Here is a 23,415-nt window from a genome sequence, read left to right as displayed (position 1 = left end):
AAGACTCTGCCTCTTTGAGTGCTTGTAACTAAAATGTCATGAAGATGTGGCATGGCGCTGTTTTGGGAGCTGGGAAATCTCAGTGATGCTGCAGTCAGCTGCCACATGCCATAGGCCTTGGACTGGTATGCTCATGACCTCACTCTGTGCCTCAGTGTGCTGCACACAAGAGGCTGGGCTTGGACGGGCCATGTCCTCCCTGCCTGATCAATAAGACTCGTGGCCTTTCTTTCATTGCTATGGATACAGGGTGGAAGGGTAGGGGTAGGACACAGAACTCTGTGTGAGGCCATTTGTTTGCCTTAACCACTTAGGGAAGAGTTTCTGCTCATGTGAGCAGCCCTGCCCAGGTGCCCGACTGTGGAGAAGAGTGCCAGGGATGGCACAGTGCCTGGTGCTTGCATCCTTCACTCACCTGGACACTCACCTGCTGTCAGTTGCCATGAATGGGATGGAGAAGGCTAGGTTCTGTTTGGGCCTTTAAGTCTCTTCAGATCCTTTCTGGAATAAGTCAAGGGATAAATACCTGCAATCGTCCTGAGCTGTGTGACCTTTAGAAGGTGTTTACCTTTTCTGGGGCTGTGTTTGCCCCTCTGAAAAATGGGAGAAAAGGTTCCCTGAGCTCAGAAGAACACTGATTGCTAAAAACGCAGGAACACTAAAAATGTCTTGCCCCTTGCCCCCAGCCCTCTTTCCAACGGGACTGATATTAAACCACGACCAACACAGTTGCCCATCTGACTTCCTTCATTTCTGCATTAGCTTCAGAACTCTTAGGTTTGAAGAGGGTTTTCTTGATGTCTAACCCAAATTCCTCCCAAAGATCTTCTAAGCACCTTGGCAAGGTTCCCTTGTAGGTAGCATAGCCCTCTGAAAATATGAACTTTGAAGATTAATGACCAGGTGGCTATTTGCGTGCCTGGCATAGTCTGTCTACATATGCTTTTAGGGGGCCGGTGTGATCGCGTGTGTCTGCCAATGTGTGTGTGATGAAGCGTGCAAGTGTGTACAGGAGTGTGGGTAAACAGATCTTTGAGTCACACAGGCCAGCCCATCCTGGCGGGCTTTGTCATCCTTTTGGTTGCCATGACAGCACCAAGAGCCTCTGCATCGGTAAACAAAGCTCCCTGTGTGCACTGAATCAGGAGGAGCACTTTGGAGCTAGCGGCTGTAGAAGCCAAGCAGCCCTCCACCAGAGGGTTTCTTGTCACAATAGACCTTCCAGAACATCTTCCTCACTAGGTAAACTCACAGATGCCTGACCACGTGCTCTGTGATGCTGAGGAATTTCAGGCTGGAGAAAACCCCTCTTCTAATCCCCAAGAGTTTGCAATGTCATGACAAATTCTAGAAATGTGACTACCTCTTATCCTTACCCTATGGTCTAGGATCAATTTAATTTATTAATAGTACAGATTAGCCACTTGAAGAATTATCAGTGGCAGGGGCTCCTTAATGGGTCCATAAATTGATAATATAGACATTAATTTTAATATCCATCTAAATATGATTTGAAAAAACTCTACCTTCTCTGCCTTCATCTCTCTAGGCATGCATGATAAATGTTTGGTGCATTCTACCTTGTCTGAGATTATCTATGTAATTCTTCCACTCCATCTTATTGTGAACACTGTAGAATTGGCTGTGTATGGAAAGTTGATTTTTTACAATTTATGGCTCTCATGTAAACTGCTGGAAAACAAAAACAGTCACAAATGTAAATTCAGTAACTGGGAAGAAAAAAGAAAACTGCTCAACCATGCAGTACATGGAGATGAGCCTTCTTAGATCCTGTAACTGAAATGTAAAAACCCTAACTTGGTATGTGTTTGTGGTGACAGGAACAGGGACCCGTCCAGGCTTACCCACCCACTCACCTTTCTTTCAGGCCACCTCTTGAGGGGAGCTCCAAGCTTTCCTCCCAAGGCTTGAGTGGGAGAATGGCCTGTAATTACCGATAACAGAGTTAGGTAAGGAGCAGTGTCTACAATGAGACACAATTTGGATTTTTGTCATTATACACCCTCATGGAAATCCAGTAAGGATTCCTAGAGTAGATGTGTCTTATCTCTGGTTAGGAGCAGAGGGTTTCTATATCTCTAATGTCAGGTCTAACTGATAAGAAACCCAAGTTGCTGGCCAATGTATTAGCAGCAGAAGTTACCTGAATACCTAGCTCTGAGAATAGGTCTAGTGGTATTTCTACTACATCATGTGGGGTTGTACTTTTGTTCTGCATGTTGGAATCCTGAAGTCTAGACACATCCCACATTGAACTCTATTACTTCTATGGGTGTAGAAGCACTGGACAGAGCAAATGACAAGAAGCTGGTTGTATGCCCCCTTACCCTGAGGCCTAAACTAGTGCCAGGAGGCCTTGGGCTACATGAACATGCTTCTACTTCCTATCACTTGATACAAGGGAATCAGATACATTGAGGTATTCAGAAGGCCACTATGAGATTCCAAATTTAGTAGGGATTTTTGGCACTGATCCTCTGGTTACTAAGTAAGGTCAAGGTCATACACTATCTATCTTTGCAAAAGCATCATTATCTGAATAATCTCCAGGATCCTGGCAAAGAATAAAGAAGGGATGCTTCCTTTTCCTTTCCCAGGCCTGGCCATCTATATCCTCAGGACTCTGCTGGACATGTTAAATCTAAGGTTAGAATATTCTTATTTTAGGGTATAATGGAGCAGAATCCTGATTGCCTTGTTTTCTCCAGAATATGATATGCATATGAATAAATGGTGACTATGATATGGGCACAAAAATCTAGTGATAAATCAATAATTTGACTAATGCTATAAATTTTAAGTCTAATTAACATAACACAAAGCAATAGTTTTTTTTTTCCTTTTCTGCTTCTCAGTGAACTTCCCTTTTAACAAAAACAAACAAACAAACAAACCTGTTTTTATATTCTCATTTCCCTCGACCTTGGGCTGAAATACTCTTGTAGATTTTAAAGTTGGCCCCTGGAATGCAGGGAAGCCAGCTGAGGCATTGTGGAAACTCTGCGACCTGGAGTTGGCATTAGCTTATGTTCTGGCTCTGCTTCCTCCTTACCCGATGATCTCGGGCAAGCAACCTTTCTGAATCTCCAGGGTTTTTGAATATATAAATGAAATAACTTATAAAAATGACTTACAAATTAAAAATTTTTAAATGTCTCATAAGGACATGAGGTTTCCTTATCTACTTTATGTGTATGGAATCATCTGTGATAGCAGGTGGGGGGTTAAATTCTGTAGGTCCCAGGTGGGATGCGCCGTCATGCAGGCTCTGCTTGGCCTCATAGAGTCTGCAGACTAGTCCAGGAGATCAACTGGGGGAGTATACAAGTGTGAAAACCAGGGAGGGGTTGACAAGAGTAGGAGAAAGACACAGGTGCTAGACTTTCTACTCCAGGCTCCCAATGAAAGAACAAAATTGATAAAGCAAATTAATAAACATGATGAAGTCCTTCGTCCTCTGCAGAGGTGCAGGGCTGACTAGGAGGGGACCCCAGTAGAGCACATTCTTTTTGTTCCTCTGAGTCTTCTAACAAAAGCCCAGTTGTGTCTCTGGAGCTCTGGATGTGTGAGTACCAGCTAGGAGGCCAGGTTGGAGGGATCAGGGGCCTAAATGGCTGGAGGGGATCAGGGGACCCAGCTGGTGAGTGCTGAGGCCAGGAAACTTCCAAATACCCGGGGAGGGTTAGACTAGCATTCATTGGCCTAGCCCAGCAGAACTTGGGTAACACTGGCATTCTGGGGCTCAGATTGAGGTGATACACTGCGTGTTTCATCAATCCTGCAGAGACGGTTGTAGAGCTTAACAAGATGGGGTGTTCATATCCAGTTACGGCTACCTTGTTGGCATCCTGGGTCAGTGTAGAGACAGAGCACTCCTGGAGAACCAGAGCAGAGCTGTCAGTGCTTACCTCATCAGCCTGGATACTTTTAATAATAATAAAAAATTTATTGAATAGATGCAAGGTGCAGCCCTATTCTAGTCCAAGAAAATAAAGTTAAGTAAGAGATAGGATGCGTTCTCAAAAAACATTCCCATATCGGGGAAGGGAGAGTCCCATGTGCAACTGGCCATAGTGAAGATGTGACTATAAGGTGAGCTCTAAAGAGAGGAGGAGAAATGGAATGGAGGAAAAAAGATGGGTCAGGGGTAGGAGGAGCCAAATAGAAGAGGCAGCATTTCAACCTGGCCTTGAGTTTTGACAGACTCAGGCAGGTAAAAGGGATTTTGGGCAGAGAATGGCTTGACAGCACATGCCTCAGTTAGGGAAATGTGCTCTGGTCAGAGCATGGCCCTGGTGGACTGTAGGCAGGAGAGAAATGGTGGGTCAGATTTGAAGAGAGATTGAGTTTGGACTGTGGAAGACTTTTAAGGCCATATTTAGTGTTTGTGCTTTGTTCAGAGGATGGAGAAGACTGGAGAGGAAGGGGTGACAGAATAGAAAGAAGGTGGAACTTAGAAGGTCTGAGAGTCCTGGTTCCTCTTTGTGGCTCTGTGGCCTTAGACACTTACCCTCCCAAAGGGCCACTTGACTCCTTTGAGATTCACTTTCTGAGCGGGACAATGAAGATGCTCATCACAATGCTCACCCTACATGCTCAGGGGTGATTGTGTTCCTCTGGTCCTAGGTTTCTGAGATTCTCCTTTGGCAACGTCTTACTCTAAGTTTTAGCTCCTTCTTGTCAAGCCTTTCTGGATTTCCCAAGAACTTAGTTGAAAAAACCAGGACACACGCGTATGAAAAGACAAAGTAGCATATAGAAATATGCTGTATTATATATTATATGGAAATGCTGCAGGCTATGCAGATGTGTGGGATATAAAGAACTTGGACTCTTGGAGCAGACAATTCTGGGTTCTAATCCTAGCTCCATTTCTTACCTAAGCTTGATCAAATTGCTTAATTTTAAAGTTGAGGGTAAAAATACCTTTTCTACCTTTTTTTCAGGATAGCTGTAAAGATTAAATGAGCAACACACATGAAGGGGTGTGGAAAAGTTAGAAATTGCTGCACAAATGTTACTCACCATGGCTATTTCTTGAGGTTTGGAAGTGATATGATCCAAAGATATTTTAAAAAGATGACTCTAATAGCTGTGAGATGTGTGAAGTGGAAAGGGAGACAGGTGGTCGAGGGACCATGTAGGTGCTGTGGCAATAGTCCAGGCAGGGAAGGATGAGGTCCTGAATTAGGGTAGGGTGGACTCAAGTGCCCTTTTGAAGCTAGAACCTATAGAACAGTGGCACTAACTGGACAGGAGGATTGGAAAGAAGCATTAAGGCAAATGTCAGAACTTTGGTGGATGGTGACACTGTGAACCTCCCCAACCCCTGTTACAAATACCTGAAATCCAGATAAGGGGAGAACAGGCATCCCAGGGCTTCACTGTTAACCCTGACATTCCTGGCCCCGGTTACTCTTCATTTTGACACTCTCCTTCCCTCCCCACATTGGCACCTTATGTAGAACCCCCTGAATCTGCAGCCAGACACAGAAGAATGTGTCCTGTCCCCACACCCTCAGCTTGACTCACCATTATAAACACATCCCTTTCTTGAGGAAGCCAGCCCTACCTTGGCAGGAGGGCCAGGTGAGGCACAAACATCTACAAGTCCCCCAGTATCTGATAGGCTGACCTCTCCTCTTCCCCAGCATTGCGACTGGGGTGCTCGCCTCAGCCTCTGGTTCATTTCTTCTTCCTTGGAGAGGAGGGAGGATCTTGTAGGACCCACAGTGTCTTTCCAATCCTCCTGTCCAGTTAGTGCCACTGTTCTATAGGTTCTAGCTTCAAAAGGGCACTTGGGTCCACCCTACCCTAATTCAGGACCTCATCCTTCCCTGCCTGGACTATTGCCACAGCACCTACATGGTCCCTTGATCACCTGTCTCCCTTTCCACTTCACACATCTCACAGCTATTAGAGTCATCTTTTTAAAATATCTTTGGATCATATCACTTCCAAACCTCAAGAAATAGCCATGGTGAGTAACATTTGTGCAGCAATTTGTGCAGCTGGACTCCCTCATCTTCAGGTTGTGCCTCTTTATTTCTGGGGATCCCTTGAATAAGTGGGACAACTTCCAGGACAGTAGAATACCTGGCCATGGTGGAAATCCCTACAGAGGCAAGCAGGCAGTCCAGCTTGTAGGGGGTTTGCTGGGGAGGTTTCTGTAGGAATCCAAACATGAAGGACTATTTGTTCATCCCATTTTCTCACCTATTGAATTCGATCCTCTTCCCAGAGAATTCTTGTTCTCACCGGGCTTTGGTCCTTTCATTCCCAGGGGTGGCTCTGTTCCCTCTGCCTGTTAGCAGACTCGGTCTTCTTCCTGACCTTCACCATGGCTTTCCTCTGTCTCAGCTCCCTCTGCCCCACTGGACCTCCCCACTGTCTTTCTGCTGGGTACCCATCCTGTCCCTTTCTTAAGTGACACCATCCCTCTTTAATCCTTCAGCCCTCAACAGTGTCATTGGTCTTCAGTGGCATCCCTTATTGAGCACCACAACATACTGGACACCAAAAGTAGCACAGCATTAAGGTTAAGGTTCAAATTCCAAAGGCTATTTCACCTAAGTCTTGACTGCTACATCTGTTAAATGGTAATTTTAATAGTTCCTGCTTCAAAGGATGCTTGTGAGGGTAAAAGGAGTTAATGGGTAGGAGAAACTTCCTACCGGACTGGATCATCATCATATATATCAGTCAGTGTTTTTATCAAAAACACCAAGGACAGCTATGTCCTTGAGAGGGTGAAGGGCTTCCATTCTACCTGAAGAGATGGAATGTTGTATTTTTAAACCTAGTTTGTCACATGACTAAGAAAGACCCTTTCGAAATAAAGTAAGTAGGGCTGGGGTTGTGGCTCAGTGGTAAAGCATTTGCCTAGCATGTGTGAGGTACTGGGTTCGATCCTTAGCACAACATATAAAGAAATAAAGGTCCTTGGGACAACTAAAAAAAAATTAAAAAATAGAACAAGCAGGGGGTGTGCTCCTGATTGGTATGCCACCAATCTGGGCAGGTCTCCTGTGTGAGGCTGAATGAGGCTGACTCCTGTTTAAACCTTGAAGAAGATCACATTGCAGCTTGGGATAAGGGGATGCGGATGTGAGGTGTACAAAAATACTTGATGACCCTTTCTGTTTACCATGGTGGTGTCCAAACCAAGTGAATTTGGCCCTTTTTGTCCACAGGGAATTTGCCAAAGAGAGGGAGAGAGTGGAGAACCGAAGAGCGTTCATGAAACTGCGGCGCCAGCAGCAGATAGAGCGGGAACTGAATGGTTACCGGGCCTGGATAGACAAAGCAGGTGAGGGCTGGAGGGGCTGGGGCGGGTGGCACAGCCATTGGCACCGGCCCCTCCTGATGCTTCCAATAGCTCCATTCAAGGGGCAGCCTAGCTAGAGCGGAGAGATGCTCTGGGTGCCTGGTGAGCAATTTGGGTTCCCTGCTGGTACCATTTTCTTCCTCTGGGGTCTGATTGTCCCTGTTTTTGTACTAAATATTGTTCATGAGGTAGGCAGTTAACAAGGTGAACTGAGTAAAACCTAACATAACTCAGTCCTAGAGCTGCATTTGGGTTGGTGATTTTTTTTATACTCTTCTTGTTACTAACAATCGATTCCTTTAGCAAACATATTGAGCACCTACTGTGTGCCAGGCCCTTTCTCAGGAACTTGGCAATGATGAGCCAAATGGACCCCAAAATTCATATCTGGTGGAGTTCATTCTCCTCTAGTTGGGGAAAGAAAGTAATAATAAAACAAAGATAAACTTGAGAAGAGGATACTGTTACCAGAGTTTTAGGGCAAAGGCCTTGGTTCCAAGAATCCCAACAAATCGGGTTCAGGCTTGGCCACCCATCCCAATATGTCAATCAAAAAAGATGAGTGGTTCTGAAGTAGGTGGAAAGAGCTTTAATCAGTGTGGTCACATTGAGAACAGATAATAGAAGTTCAATCATCTAAGATCTATCTTCAAGGGTCTAATGGGAACTTTGAGTTTTTATAGAAAATGAGAACAAGGCAAGGGTTGGGGGCTTGCAGGACGGGATTTTGTGTAGCTGGTGGAAGAGGTCACCTTGGTCAGGCCATGGTCTGGTGGATTTCCTGTGAACTCCAGGAAAGCCATCGTTGCCTGAGGGGGGCTATTTGATTACCATGGTTGATGATTGCTCTTGCTTAGAAGGTCATCCATGGTTCCATTATGCGGTGATTGCTTCCTCTCAGGGGAGCAATCTCCTCATGGGTTGCTCTGCTCTATGCACTCACCATTGCTTGGGGTAGGTTCAGTTCCTTGTGATAAAGATGCTTATCTATCAGACCTATTGTTCCTGGTTTCCAAGTCAACTGCAGAAAGAAAAAAGAGTCGGGGACAAATAGAGTTGGTGGGTCAGGGCCTGAGCCCTCCTTTTGTAGGAGCAGTGGGAGAAGGTAGGGCTAGAGGCCTAGGATGTGCTGTGATCCTATAGAGGGGGTAGGACAGGCCCGTTTGTGTCAAAACTTAAAGAAGATGAAGAAGTGGGCCCCAGGAAGATCCAGAGGAGTATATCAGGGCCAACTCCCTATTGTGGGACAGAGCCAGCAGCGTACCTGGAGTGGCACAAGTGAACAAGGGGAGGGTGTTAGGAAGCGCAGTGGGGACAGTCGGGGGTGGGCAGCAGTCACATAGGACCTTAGGAGCCATGGTAAGAGCTTTGGACTTGACTGAGCTCAGCACTGCCATGCTGACTTAAGATTTTAATGAGCATGTTGCAGCCATCCAGGTAAGGGGAGAGTAGAAAGAGGTGTTTTCCTAAGGCCTGAGCTGTGACCACTTCTCATCCCATGGCCCAGCTCTAGGAATGGCCAAGTCCCAGCTCTGAGGATCGGCCCAAACCTGTCATGATTTCATCAATACCCAGAGCCACCAGATTCCAGTTTGACTGTGGCTCAACTCATCGATCATCCTCTATCTGTCCATGAAAAGAATGCATTTGCTTTCATTATTACTTTGAAGATTGGATTCTATCAGTTATAGATCTTCATTTTCTTTCAGAAAAAGTGATATTTTTAAACAAACAAAAAAAATATACACATGATGACAGTCAGCTTCTTTCTCTATTCCTAGTAAAAATTACACCATAGATGAGGTTATGTGGGGAAATTGTGATCCTGGGTTGCCTTCACTTTAGTCTTCCATGGGAGCTGTGGGATGCCACTGTCACACCGTAACGCGCAAAAGCTCTCTTTATGTTCTGGAGTCAACTTTTGATTATAAGGGCTGAGAGAGTGCATGTATGATTGAAATTCAGATAAACACTCTGGTTCAGGACATGCACATTTCCTTGTTTCTAGCAGCATCAGCTGTGTGTGTGTGGACTATACTTCCGTCTCGCCCTGTCCCCACCAAGGCTGTTTGGGGGTGAGGTGAATATGAACCTCGCCTACTTCTTGCCAGAATGGTAACTCGGCCTCATCCACGGGAGGGCTTGCAGATTTGCCTCGAGGCCAGGCAGGCAGCTTGACATTCCCCACTGTCTTTGGCGTCCTTGGTGGAGGAGCCATCTGACAGACTGCTGAGTGAGCTGGCAGCAGACCCAGAAAAGAACCTTCCCAGCGCTGACGGTGATCCCACGCAGGGTCAGGTGGCAGAGTGCGCCATTCTTTTGTGGCTGTGCTTCTCAGATACTTGCAAAATTCCAGGGCTTCCCTTTCTTCCAGTTAGCAAACCCAGCACTCTCCTCCTTCTAAGAAAAAAAGACGGCACTGTGACGTCAAGTTGTGCTTCCTGGCCCTTCCCTTTACAAATGGAGCGTGAGTGAATCAGAGACATATGGGTTACATTTCCCTGGAAAGACAACTCCAGTTCGAAAGAGAACTTGGCAAGAGGCATTGGTGGGGGGAGGGGTGGTTTCAGCATATCCAGAGCCCTCAAGCGCTTCCCAGAGATCCTCAGCACTCCCCACACCTCCCCTCTGCCTGGAGGTTCTCAGATCTTCCCATCTTAAAGCAAGATACTGCTGCAGAGCAAAACTGACTCTCTGGCTAAGGTAATTAATGTGGCTATGAGGTGTTTTAACAAGGACCTAATTTTAAAGCGATGCCCTCCAAATAACATGTGCTATAAATGGCATTAAAAGGCTAAATACGTGTGCATGGAGGTGCACCCCACCATAACACTTAGCCTGTTAGCTTAGTGTTTTGCCAGAGGCTGCACTTAAAAAAGAAAGCTAAACATTTATGACTTGCATAATGGCCATCCTGCATAGTAAGGTCCAAGTCTCAAAATGTTTGCTTCCCTGGGAAATACATTATATATTCTGTTTTATATTCAGGTGGAGTTATGGTAATGGCTGTACCCTCTCCTACTTGTCCTTTTACAAGTTACTTGTTACAAGTACTTAAATTAAACTATTGTTTAATAAGGTCTGCTTAGAATTCCCAGCAGCTGGGATTTGGGGTATGATTGGCAAGGCTTCCAGCTCTCTGTCCTAGGTGTTGAGGAGGGGTGAGATCAAAACTCGTGCATCTCACTGCCAGGAGGACTCTCGGGAGTCCACCAGATTTGGGGCAGAAGGGGCTATTTTATTGGTACTTCCTGTAGGGACGCTAGTCAAGTTTATTGCAATCTGAGGAAAAGAGTATTCCTCAGATAATGTCCCGTCTCTGGAATACAGGACTGCTCACCAGCAAACAATACCAACTGATTCTTCATTTTTCCAACACCAAATGGGTGTCTCAAGAGTTTGGTTGAACTTTGATCTTGAACATCACCCAAAGCTAGCATGGACCCCACAGGTTAGACAGTCCCTCTAGATTGTCTCCACTCCATATGCTGGAAAGAGGGAACACAGGTGACCTACATTTCTCCCTGACTGTACATTTGAAAGTCCCATGATCCCTGCCTCCACTCCTGATAAGTTCAACAACTTGCTAAAATGACTTATAAAGGGCTCAACTCGGGAATTGCGATCTGTGAGGCAAGCTGTGTTTTGAGGAGGGTGCTCACCACCCTCCCTGCAAATGGATATTTTCACCCAACCCAGAAACTTCCTAAACCATTGGTCTGGGGGTTTTATGGAGGTCTCATTACATGGGCATGCTTAGTGTATTAAATGCTTAATGCTTACATCACTGGCCACTATCGATTGGACTTGATCTCCAGCGCCTTTCCCTCCCCAGATGTGGAGATGGGAAGACACTAAAGTTCCAATTCTCTAATCATATGGTTGGTTTTTCTGTCCACCAGCTATCCAGGTTCCCTCTGCCTGCCGTGAGTCACCTCATTAGCATAGAAGAGAGCGCTTTGTGCCAGGAGCTGGAGATGAAAACCAAATATTTATTTGTTATTATATCCTGGGGTAAATTCACAATGGGCCCAATCTTCTTTGGCTCAAGCTCTGCGCATCCAAGGCAAGACAGAGATGGTGGACCACGAGAAAGCAGCCCACAAGTCTCGCTCCCCTCTTTGGGACCTTTAGGCCTCTTTCTTCATCCCGTCCTAAGAGACATGGACAGGGCAGAGCTAGAATGTGGTCTCACCTTCTGGATGAGTAGGTAGGTGTCACAGCCTAAGGGACATCAACAAGAGAAATAAGGATGATCCCATAATAGAAAAGGGTTTAAGAGATTTGAAGAGAAAGAAACAAGTATAGAAGGAAAAAAAAAGTCTAAAAAAGTTCCTATCAACTTCGAGGATGTAGTTAAAAAGACCACCTCTTCTCACCGCTCATGGTGTGCCCCTGAGAGGGTATCAGGAACAGGGCTGAATTTTTCAAACCCCAGGCAGCCCCTCACCGAGACCCCTTCCTGTTCTGCTGTGCACCCTGTGCTCTTGGGTGGCACTCAGGCTCTTCTGTGCTGGCACATGTGACAGACTCTGAACCCTGTTGCCTTGAGCCAGTGCTGTCCCCAAGGCATCTCCATTTTGCACCGTAATTTGGCATTAACAGATAATTTACTAAACCATTTCTTTTTTCCATCTAGAGGAAGTCATGCTCGCCGAAGAAAATAAAAATGCTGGAACGTCAGCCCTGGAAGGTAAGGAAGTGTTCCAACACCCTGCTCCGTTTGCATTTGCCCCTCTTCTGAGGTGGCAATCTCTCTTGATCAAAAGAAGAGAAAGAAAGAAATGAGGGGCGCGCTGGGATTTGAGGCGCGAGTCTCTCTGTAATAAAACCCCTCATGCTTTAAAATGAAGGGAATTGAGTCACAGACTTAAATGCCTTTTAGAGTGATGAAAATGAAACCCAAGAGTTGCTTTGTTCCAGGGCATGTGATTGGTGTTGTGCAGTGCAAAGACCATCATCCAACCAGTGGTATAGAAAGGGATCTTGTTTTAAGATTTGTGGGGATCATCCTGGGACCACTTTCATTCCCGGGAAGTGGCGTTATTTATGAAGAGCCAGAACACGTAGATTCGGAGTGTCTGTTCACCTAGTGCATTTACACTAGCTCTAGCGAGGATTCCGGAGCTCTTGAGTTTCAGCAGGCGCGAGCGAGCATAGCTCTCATGGTTCTGTAGACAGTCTCGATTTCTGTCACCCTGGCTCCAATACTAAAGGCAGACGCCTGTGTCACAGGGTCCTTGCATAAGGCCTCTTGCCTACAGCCCTCAAAGTTTTGTCCAGGATGATCTGGGTGTACTTGTGGCCTCTCACTGGCCTTCCCCTTCCCTGGCGTAGTGCTTCGAAGGGCAACCATCAAAAGGAGCCGGACGGAGGCCATGACCCGAGACTCCAGCGATGAGCACTGCGTTGATATCTCTTCTGTGGGTGAGTGATCCAGTCAGATCTTCTTTTACTTCTCTGGATCTCCCATGAAAATGAAGATCCTGTCTTTTGAGAAGAACCACAAGGAGGAAAAGAACCCACAGGATCCAGAACTTAGGGATGTAATTAAGGGAAAGCGTGGGAATCGGATCTAGATGGCAGTGATTTAAATGGAGGAAAAGGAAAAGGAGCAGGGAATGCTGTTTATGTGAAATGCGGGGTTTAGGGTTCTCCAACTGTGGCCCTTGTGTCTCATTTGCCAAGGTAGCCTGCCTCTCCTGGGTGTGCTCCTGAGAACCCACTTTGGGATACAGGCTGAGCATCCCTGATCTAAAATTCAGAAATGTGAACCTTCTTGAGCAATGATATGGTGCCACAAGTGGAAAATTCTACACCATGGAATTTTGTTTCTTGTAAAAATTGTTAAGAATATTGTGTAAAATTATCTCCAGGCTACGTAGGTAAGGCGTATACGAAACATAAATGAATCCTGTGTTTAGATGTGGGTCCCATCCCCAAGATATCGCATGATGTGTAGGAAATATTCCACTGTCTGAGAAAATCTGAACCCTGAGATGCTTCTGGTCCCAGCATTTTAGATAAGGGATACTCATCCCGTGTTCAGGATGTTGAGGATCTACCTATTGCTTCTAGTGACCCAGACGTGAGAACTTAGTCATTTCCTTAACCATAGTAGCACACACTTCCTTCCATCATGTGAAATTTAAACTAATTCCTTTTAACAACCCTTTGGTATTTCTGAAGTTCAATCCCAGGTTCTCTTACAGATTCTGGCCAATGGCAGGTTTTTCCTCCCAGAAAAGGGCAGGATCTCACTCCATCCTTAAAAGCAGAAGAGACTTACAAAGCTTTCTGTCACAAGTAGCAGCAATATCACAAATGCAGCAGAAGGATTCCGGTGTCTGAAGCATATTTAAAAGGAAAGAGCAGAGAGAATCCCAATCTTTTACAAACAGACATGATCCCATTAGGATTCAAGACACTGGGTGTTTGCCTGCTGTCCTGCCTGGGAGTCTTTTGATTTTCTAGGCCTGAGTCCTGGAGAGGAAAAACAGGGTTTGTGCCCGTGGAAATTACTTAGCCTGTAACATAGGGATTTCCCAGGCCTGCAATGTGGCGGTCACCTTGCCCTGGGACTCAAGCTGCCCACCTTGCCCTTTGGCTGCCTCCTGGCTGTGGAGGGTGATCCTAGGATGTTTCGCAGTCTCATTCTTCCTCCTCATTTCCCCTGCTTAGGTACGCCTCTCGCTCGAGCCAGTATCAAGAGCACAAAAGTAGATGGGGCCTCCTATTTCCGGCACAAGGAAAGGCTTCTGCGCATCTCTATTCGCCACATGGTTAAATCCCAGGTGTTTTACTGGATCGTCCTGAGCCTGGTGGCACTCAACACGGCCTGTGTGGCCATCGTCCATCACAACCAGCCGCAGTGGCTCACTCACCTCCTCTGTAAGTGAAGGGTAACTGCTTGGCCCCTCCTGAGGGCAGATGACTGGGACAGGAATGAGTGTCCGAGAGCAAAGCATGGGCAGCCTGACAGCCTCCCGTCAGCCCAGGATTCTGTGCCTTTATACTGTGAGGGAGACCAGAGTCATCCTCGAGAGCCTGGGCTGTCATACAGCTGCTCCCAGAATTCAGTTCTTATGGAATTAGGTAAACAAATCCTTACTGGTTAGTTAACAGGGTTAACCTGGGGTATTTACTAGGAGACCTTTGTGGAATATCTTGAGGAGACTCAATGGTGAAAGGACTTCCTATTACGAAAGTCCCAGCGAGAAAGTTCTTAGGGCAATAGATACTTCACATGGACCAAAAGGTCAGCTCTGGGTAAGACTGCCACGGGGTACAACTGAGTCCAGGAGTTACTTACAGGTGGGTGGTGGGAGGGCAAGTCCAATTCTTCCATCTAAGCCATGATAAAGTTCTTTACTTCTCTTCTGAGGATCATCCTCCACTTAAAGACCAATGAGAAACCTACTTCTTGAAAAAGAACAAAGCCTGGAACCCATCCAGGCTCAGAGAGTGTCCAGTTATCCTAACACAGCCAAGGAAAGTCCCTAGAGTGTGTTGTCATGGGCTCCTCTGGCGGGCGAGGTGGTGTTAGTTGGAATGTGCAGGACCCCACACCATCTATGACCAAATGCTTCTCCTTTTAACACTTTCAGACTATGCAGAATTTTTGTTTCTGGGACTGTTTCTCTTGGAGATGTCCCTGAAAATGTACGGCATGGGGCCTCGCCTTTATTTCCACTCTTCATTCAACTGCTTTGATTTTGGGGTAAGTCCTCGGAAGCCTGCCTGTCTTTCTGCTTTGTGTGGCCATGCTGTGGTTTTAGATAAGCAGCTTGCTCCACTGCTCAGCATGACCCATTGAAGTCAAAATTTGCAAAAGGAGAATGGATAAGAGGAGCTAGAGAGAGTTTAGAAGTGAACAGATCCTGGCCGTGCCAGGGTTTGTTTGGGTTTTTAAAGCTCTTTGGTTTTTCGTGTTTGTGTTGATGTGTAACACATAATACTAAGCATATAGCTCAATGAAATTTTACAAAGCTACCCATAGCCAGAATCTTGAACCACTTATTATCTTGGGGAAGTCTGGGAGAGAAGGACAAAGGACATAATTCTAGAGGTAGTTCTGTGAGAAAGCAAAGGTTATATATTTGGGGTTTTTTTTTCTATTTTTGTTTAAAATTAGCATAATTATCCAGATAGACCCTCATGTAAACACACACACACGTGCTTTTATTTGCAAGTCCCCCCATAGAACATTTTAATCAGCTGTTTACTTTCTACCTAACTTCTAGGTGTGCGTCTCACCAGCAATCTCTTAAACGTTCACACTGTGTTTTGCTCCTGCAGGGATCAGGGGAGTCCTGTGTGCCCTCCTGGGTGAGGGGAGTTGGCACTCTCCCTTTTTATGCAGAGTTCCACAGGTCTGCACACCCTGTGAGCAGAAGAATGAGGTCGCAGAACTTTGGGTTCCTGAACCCCTCCTCTTTCTGCCAAACCCACTTCTTTTTCTGCCAAAGCTTCAGTTAGGTGCTAAGGATTTCAAGCTCTTCTCAATCTACATTTTCACTTGGAACATATGGTTCTGAGTACAGGCAATTCGCAGGCATAACAGTTAGCGAGAGACCATTTTAACCTTGGTTTTCTCGTGTACATACTTTTCAGCATTGCTGTAAGGATTAATTTATTATTTTTCTCAGCACAATGACTAATATAGTAGACAATCAATATGGAACTAAAACAGTAAATTGAAGTGTTAATTTGTAATTGCTTCTTTCTATAACAATCCAACCCTATGTCAACAATCATTGTCACATTGGGGTGTGTGGGTCCTCAGTGACTAAAAGATATTTAACATAATGGGACCAGAACATTCTTGTTAACACTAAACTCTAGAATGATGAGAGAACATGGACCCTCTGAGATTTCTAAATCAGCACATATAATCTGTACTAATTCAAACTGGTTCCCGAGATGGACACATTGGGCCATACTGGTAATCCCAGCTACTCGGGAGACTGAGAATCTCAAATTGGAGGCCAACCTGGGCAACTTAGGGCATTGAGAGGTGAGTGGCAGAGTCATATTTTTCTCTGGTACTTTCACAAATTAGTAGCCCGATTGGAGGTAGGCCAGGTGGGGAGCAGAGTCTTAAATTCCCCATAGCCCTGAGGGAGCTGTTGATTGTGTGCTCAACACCAGAATGCTTCTCTTCTCCCCTCACTGCTGGGTTTGCCTCTTAGGTCACAGTGGGCAGCATCTTTGAAGTGGTCTGGGCTATCTTCAGACCTGGTACATCTTTCGGAATCAGTGTCTTGCGAGCGCTCCGGCTTCTAAGAATATTTAAAATAACCAAGTAAGTAATGAGAATTTGGACTCAAGCACCCTTGAGAGTAGGGCCTTTTTCTGCCTTACGTTTCTTTCCAGCCTTCTTTTTTGTCTGGACCACAGATTTCCCTTCCCTGTTCCCCCTCCTCCATTTTCCAGTTCCTCCTCCTTCTCCAAAGATAGACTAGACAGATAGCTACGGTGCCAGCTCTGGTGCCGCATTCCCCCAGGGGGTGATGTGCTGCTGCCGTCTTCTCTTCCTGGAACTCTCCAAGCACAGCCTATTTTACAGACCCTCAGTCAGATGCTGACCTGGACTTGGGGATGACTTGGTATCCAGTGTCCACAGCTGTGACCCTGTCTGGGTTTTCTAGGTACTGGGCTTCCCTCCGCAATCTAGTGGTCTCCTTGATGAGCTCCATGAAGTCTATCATCAGCTTGCTCTTCCTCCTCTTCCTCTTCATCGTTGTCTTTGCGCTGCTAGGAATGCAACTGTTTGGAGGCAGGTAAGTGCCAAGTGCCTTTCATCTGAAGTCCAGGGTCATTGATCCCATCAACCCGCTACCGCCTCATTTGCTCTGGTTCACGGACTGAAAACAGCACAGTGCACATATGGGACAAATGTCTCTGCTTTTAGCCCTTCACACTGTAGGGGTGCTTGTTCTGGGGGACCTATGCTTTTGGAGCTGTCCCTGAAGTGTACACCAGGGAGTCTTGTAATTGACAATCGGCCCAAACCCTGTCTTATTAACCACACCTTTCAAAGTGCATAGTTCATCAATACAAGTCACTGCTACCATCTTCATAAGGCACATGGGATGGGGTAAAGTAGGGGAAAGGGGAGATGTGGAGAAAGGAGAATAGTGGTGAAGCTGTGATCTTGGGAGAATGTGGTACACGAGATTCCCATTGCATTTTCCTCTCCAAATCTCCTTTTCAGGTTTAACTTTAATGATGGTACTCCTTCTGCAAATTTTGATACCTTTCCTGCAGCCATCATGACTGTGTTCCAGGTATGAGGTTGATAATCCAGAAGTGCTGTGTCCCTTAGGCCCCACAGGAGGGACGACAATGTCTTCGAGGGTTGGGAGACTCCTGTTTTTCCTCTCCAGGCCCCTCTCCGGGAAGAGGGTACTCTTCTTTTTAAACAATACCACAATCCCTTGGATTTCTGTGGCTTGGTTTTTAACCCATAACAAAAGAATTCTATTGTGCTCACCTCAGTGTCCTCTCCCTACATCCAAGTTCGCATGACACAGAGTGGGACACATTCAATCAAATCACGTTTGTGGTTGCCTGAAATCTGGAGCATCTTCTAATCCATGTGATCATTTAAAGAGGTTTTTTTTTCCATGTCCCCTTCCAAAAAAAATGCTATCAACATTGATAGCGTGTTAGATTCTTGCAGATAAAGAGAAACACTACTTAAAAATCTGAGGCTAAACTGGAGCCCATGAGGCTCTCTTCAATAATGCTACGGTCTCTGGAACTAAGTATTGTCAGCTCTAGAAACAATCAGGTATTGATCAGTCCACCTGATCTGTGTGAGTCCCACGGGGCCTGCCTGAGCTGGAGCTGGGAATCGCTCTGTAGTCTGAGGAATGGAACCAGTCATTTTGATTTCCTTCCGTTTTCAATGTCCAAAATTCTTGTAAAACAAAAGAATGATTTCGATTATTCATAGGATTGACCTCACCCCCAGTAGGCAGACCAAGCAAGGAGCTAGATGGGAAGATCCAGTCTTAGGACTTGCCCTTTGCACTGGCCCAAAGTCCTGATGTGCCTGTCCTTGCTCTGTGTAGATCCTGACAGGGGAGGACTGGAATGAGGTGATGTACAATGGGATCCGCTCCCAGGGTGGGGTCAGCTCAGGCATGTGGTCAGCCATCTACTTCATTGTGCTCACCTTGTTTGGAAACTGTATCCTTTTGAGATGCTCTTCTCTGGACTGACACCTTCCTGGTCCAGCACCTGAGGAGGGTGTGGTGGTAGACATGGTAGAGCTTGGGTGGGCAAGGAGAAAGGTCACAAACATTGCTTGGTGTACGAGAGGAAATATGGATTCTGGTCTTTGAGAACTCGTGTGCTAGTTCTGTAAAGAATACAAACCCGAGACAGAATTATCTAAATCTACAGTCTACTCAAATAGTCACAAACATGTCCATCATGTTGAATGGTTGGAGAGACTCTGAATGAACACAATACAAAAGGACAAAGATCATTGTAGGCTGAAATAATGGATGGATTTAATACTAATGAATTAATTAAATGATAATATAAAAAGTCTGCCACATAGTAAAATTTTAAAAATATTAGTATTATGATTAATATTACTCATGCTAATTAATGCTAATACTGAGCATTAATAACATAACATTATAAAATAACATAACTGTTATTTTTTGTGTGACTCCCTGGACAGCTTTCTTTTTATACATTTCTTTAGTTTATAGTCTTCCTCTGAACTCTGTAAGTTTTCAGGGATGTGCTTGCTATTCAGCATAACTAATATTTATTGAATTTATGCTGTCTGTATGTGAGGCCTTACACTCTGTGCCATACGAGCACATTTCATCTAATCCTCACTTTATAAGGAGAAGAGAAATGACCTGTTGGGGTCAAGCAACAGCTAAATTGTGAAGTAAGATTAGAAACAAAATCCTCTGGCTCCAAAGCTTATATCTGGTTAAAAGATCTAGACCAGGAAGATTTAAGTTTGAATCCCAGCAATCCTGCTTGCAGGTGTGTGGCCTTGGAAAAGTCATTTAGAGTTTTTGTTTTTCACATCTCAAGGGAAAATAACAATATCGCCTCTGTTCATAGTGAATATCGAATAAGATAATTATTTGACTATAACTTAAAAACTGCAAACTACCATGTGATGATTAGATAACCTGGGGGAATGGAACTTGCCTTGAACTGGGATTAGTATTGCCAAAAGGGAGAGCCATGGCTGTAGTTTTGCATTTTCTACCGTCTTATGAAAAAGAAATACTTTAAGTTTTTTGCCCTGAAAACTTCTAAAGATCAGAGAAGACTGTAAACATGAGAAACTCTTAAAAAGAAAGCTACAAAATGAGTCGCAAAGATGGAAGGCCAGGTTGTCACAGTGGCACCTTAAGTAAGGATATTACTTATATTCTGAGGATAGCCAGAGTTGGCCTTTTATGCTAGAATCAATTTTATGTTCTGCAACACTTGGGTCTTGAAGACAGAAAATTGGGGATTCAGGGGCTAGAGCGTGGAATAGAAGTGGATTTCATAACGAATCGTGTGTGTGCTGTGACATTTTGTTAAATGAATCGTGGAAGCCTCCTAGGACCTGAACAAGAAGAATGAGAGAAGCAAGTTTTAGGGTACCATTATTGAGAGTTGCTCGGTGACAGGAATGTGGGATCTCATTTCCTTACATCTGTAGGGACAGAATAATGCCCATTGGTCTAGGCGGGGTTCAGTTCAAGCCTCTCGGGAAGGAGAGCTCCTGCCCTCAGCTGTCTGCACGTCTTGTTTTATGATTCTCTTGCCATTTATTGCTGTGAGTCAGACACTGTCATCTGGAGGCCTCCTCGCCCCACGGGGCCTCCTAGGTGGTTTGCTTCAGACATTCTTGGTCCTTTGTGAACAGAAGATACACAGAAGGAGGAAAGACATGTCCTCTTTCTCCTTCCAACAGCACGGCACAGCCTTTCCCCCGACCACCACCCCACAGACCCTAGCATCTTCTCCTGCCAGTGTCCAGGAGGGATAGACCGAGAGGTGGCCTCACAGACTTGCCAAGGCTTTTGCTTTTCTCACTTATCCTTAACCCATAACCCCAGACACACTACTGAACGTATTCTTGGCCATTGCTGTGGATAATCTGGCCAACGCTCAGGAGCTGACCAAGGTAAGCCTCTGGGAATCAGATGGTTTTCTAGTACCATTGGGGGGGTCCCCTGGCCCTAGCAACTCTCAGGAAGTCTGCATTGCATGACTGAACCTACCAGGGAGACCTCTTCTGGAAGCTTCTGGACAGTTGGAAAGTGACATATTCATATAGTAAGCATGGTTCCCTTTCGCTGAGTTTGCTAAGTCCAGACCAGCCTGGGGGTCTCATGGGCTATAGGAAACAACAACTCATTCTGTGAGTCCTCAAAGGGGTCCTTTCCAGGATTATGACATGAACAGTCAGGGGAAATTCTAGAGCTCTGGATTTTAAACTGCACCTCTTCTACAGTGACCTGTGAGTGTGACCTCCATCATGCAACCTAACCTTTAAGGTTTAGGTTTGGGTGTGAGAGGAGTGGGGTAAGGCAATTCTTGCTGCTGGGGTATTTCAATGGCCATGGTTATTCTGAGACAGTGTCAATGAAGCAAGACACTACATTTCTCAAGAGCTCTTCCTTTCTTTCCTCCTCCTCTTCTCTCCAGGGGAGGAGACAATGCAAATTGCAGTGGGGAGGTCTAAGGAGACGAGTGAAAGCTCTTCTCCCCCCACAATACAAATTTGTTTGGGGAAAAGGCACAGAGCATGCTGGTAACTTTGTTCAGCTTTCCCCTTGTATTCTCTGAAGTGTTGCTTGCTCTCCTTCCATTGCTTGAGGGTCTTATCTGCCTGGTGTGGTAGGAAGGATACCACCAATAGTATCTGAAGACTGGGTTTGAATCCCACACCTGGCACTTACTGGCTGTTCTAGCTTTGGCTAGACTCATGATTTCTAGAGCATCCTTTTCCTCCTATGTAAAGATGGGAATGGTACATCTCCCCTGTGGGCCTCACAGCATTACCCCAAGGATCAGGTGAAAGAATGTGTATGGAAACCATAGGATGCTAGGGAGATGTGTGTGTTCTTGATGCTTCTAGTCACTCTACCTGAAATGATTTTCCTTGGTGTCATTATTTACGAATAGGAATACAGGTGAGGAAATGAAATCTCTGCCTAAGAACCCAGGGTGGAGCCAATTAGCTTTGCTGGGAAGTTGCCGTGATGGGGTGCCAGGCCTCAATGCTTGCTTTAAGGGGGCTCTGCGGGAAAGAACTCTGCTCTGTCATATCTAAACATTGCAGGACATCTGAGAAGTGTCACCTCTTGCCACTGACCTCTGTAGCCTGGGCTAGCTCTGCTAAGGGCTCAGGGAGGGGTAGATGTTTATAGGTCTCCTGAGCAGCTTATGGGGGGCAGGGTGCAGGGGGAAAAGGAGCATTTCTGGCCCTGTGGGGCCTGGTCTCGAGTCATCAGGTCTCTAATGCTGCTTCACCTCAGGCTGCCTTGTTCACCCTCTTCCTTGGCTTGCCCACTTCTCCTGTTCTTCAGAATGCCCTCTGGGGACACCTAGAGGAAGCTACTCTCCTTCATGGGGATCCGAAGCAAAGCCATCTCTGCTTTATGTCTAGGATGAACAGGAAGAAGAGGAGGCCTTCAACCAGAAGCATGCACTGCAGAAGGCCAAGGAAGTGAGCCCGATGTCCGCGCCCAACATGCCTTCCATCGAGTGAGTCCACCGCCCCCTCTCCTGACCCTGGGCATCTACTGTACCAAAGCCAGTCCATCAACTCATAAAATGATGGATTGTAGGAACGTGCCTCCCCCATGCCAGGAATATTCCTGAGAACGCAGCAGCACACAGGACGGAAGTTTCGGTTCTCATGGAGAATGATAATAAACCTGCTCATTTCAGACAGCAGTAAGTGTGGCAAAGCGAGCAGAACAGGTCGTAAGGCAAGAGTTTGAGGGAGATCCCTTAGAGGGACTCTCTATGGGAGGCAGTGTGTAAGCAGAGACCCAAACCTAGAGAAGGCAGTTGGGTGACATTTTAAAGGATGTATTTCCCAGCAAGGACCAGCATGGCTGAGGTGTAGTGAAGGAGATGGCAATGCCAGGGAGGTGGGCAGGAGCCGGCTCAAAGGTACCTAACCCCCAGGTGAAGGAATTTAGCTTTTATTCTAATTGCAGCCACTGGAGGGCTTGCTGTGGGAGGATGAGGAAATAGAATTGACACTTCAGAAGGTCACTCTGCTCTGTGGAGAATGGATTGTGGGGCCAAGAGTGGAGGCAGAGAAACAGGGTTGGTTCTTAAAGTAAGTGATGGCGACTTAGAGGCGGGTAGTGGCGATGGAGTCAGTCAGAAGTAATCCCATTTGGTCTGTGTTTTGGAGTGAGAACCAATGGGACGAGCTGGTAGATTAGATGCAGCAGGGGTGAGGGTGACGAACGAAGAAACAAAAGTGGCTCCCAGGTTTTAAGGTTTCGAAGCTTAAACAGCTGGGTAGAAGGTGGTGGTATTTACTGATCCCCTGGAGATGGTGGAAATCTAAAGTTCATTTTGGCCACATTAAATTTGAGACACTTCTAAGGAATCTAAGTGTTTGGATAGGCTATTGGTTACACGAGTCTAGAGCTTAGAAGAGAAGTCAGGATTAAAATAAAGATTTGGAGGAAGTCATTTGCATTTAGATGGTATTTAAGCCATCAGTGTGGGTGAGATGACCCAGGGAGAGTGGGAATAGGGAAGAGAGGAGCTGAGGACAGTGGCTGAGCATGCGCCTGCCTGCACTTCAGGTCTGCCAGAGAATTCAGCAAATGAGACTGAGGGGGTGCAGCCAGGAGTCAGGAGAACAGGGAAGCTGTGTCCTGGAACCCTGTAGGAGAAACCCTGCGGGAAGGAGGAGTAGGCGTGGTGCTACCTGCTATTAAAGGACCGCTTAGGATGGGGACAGAAAAGGGATCCTTGGATTCAACAAGAACTGTTAGTGACCTTACGAGGAGCCAGGTGGGAACAGAAGCCAGGTGGACTAGATTGGGGAGAGAAGG

The 23,415-nt window shown here is 45.9% G+C and overlaps 1 protein-coding gene across 3 annotated transcripts in view; it reads left to right on the top strand.

Moving 5' to 3' along the window:
* Cacna1e (calcium voltage-gated channel subunit alpha1 E) overlaps positions 1-23,415 on the top strand; it is a 294,495-nt gene that overhangs the window by 198,110 nt on the left and 72,970 nt on the right. For all 3 annotated transcript variants that reach the window (XM_076832427.2, XM_076832426.2, XM_076832425.2), the window contains exons 8-18: positions 7,215-7,330; positions 11,988-12,041; positions 12,686-12,775; positions 14,030-14,239; positions 14,956-15,068; positions 16,540-16,652; positions 16,999-17,130; positions 17,565-17,637; positions 18,427-18,544; positions 20,443-20,510; positions 21,999-22,096. In XM_076832427.2, coding sequence (XP_076688542.1) covers positions 7,215-7,330; positions 11,988-12,041; positions 12,686-12,775; positions 14,030-14,239; positions 14,956-15,068; positions 16,540-16,652; positions 16,999-17,130; positions 17,565-17,637; positions 18,427-18,544; positions 20,443-20,510; positions 21,999-22,096 — 1,185 coding nt within the window. The remainder of the gene's footprint in view (positions 1-7,214; positions 7,331-11,987; positions 12,042-12,685; positions 12,776-14,029; positions 14,240-14,955; positions 15,069-16,539; positions 16,653-16,998; positions 17,131-17,564; positions 17,638-18,426; positions 18,545-20,442; positions 20,511-21,998; positions 22,097-23,415) is intronic.

The sequence above is a fragment of the Callospermophilus lateralis genome, chromosome 13 (assembly GCF_048772815.1).
Source record: "Callospermophilus lateralis isolate mCalLat2 chromosome 13, mCalLat2.hap1, whole genome shotgun sequence".
NCBI classification, from domain to species: Eukaryota; Metazoa; Chordata; class Mammalia; order Rodentia; family Sciuridae; genus Callospermophilus; species Callospermophilus lateralis.
The sequence above is the reverse complement of the archived record's forward strand: the minus strand, read 5'-3'. Positions and strand labels throughout refer to the sequence as shown.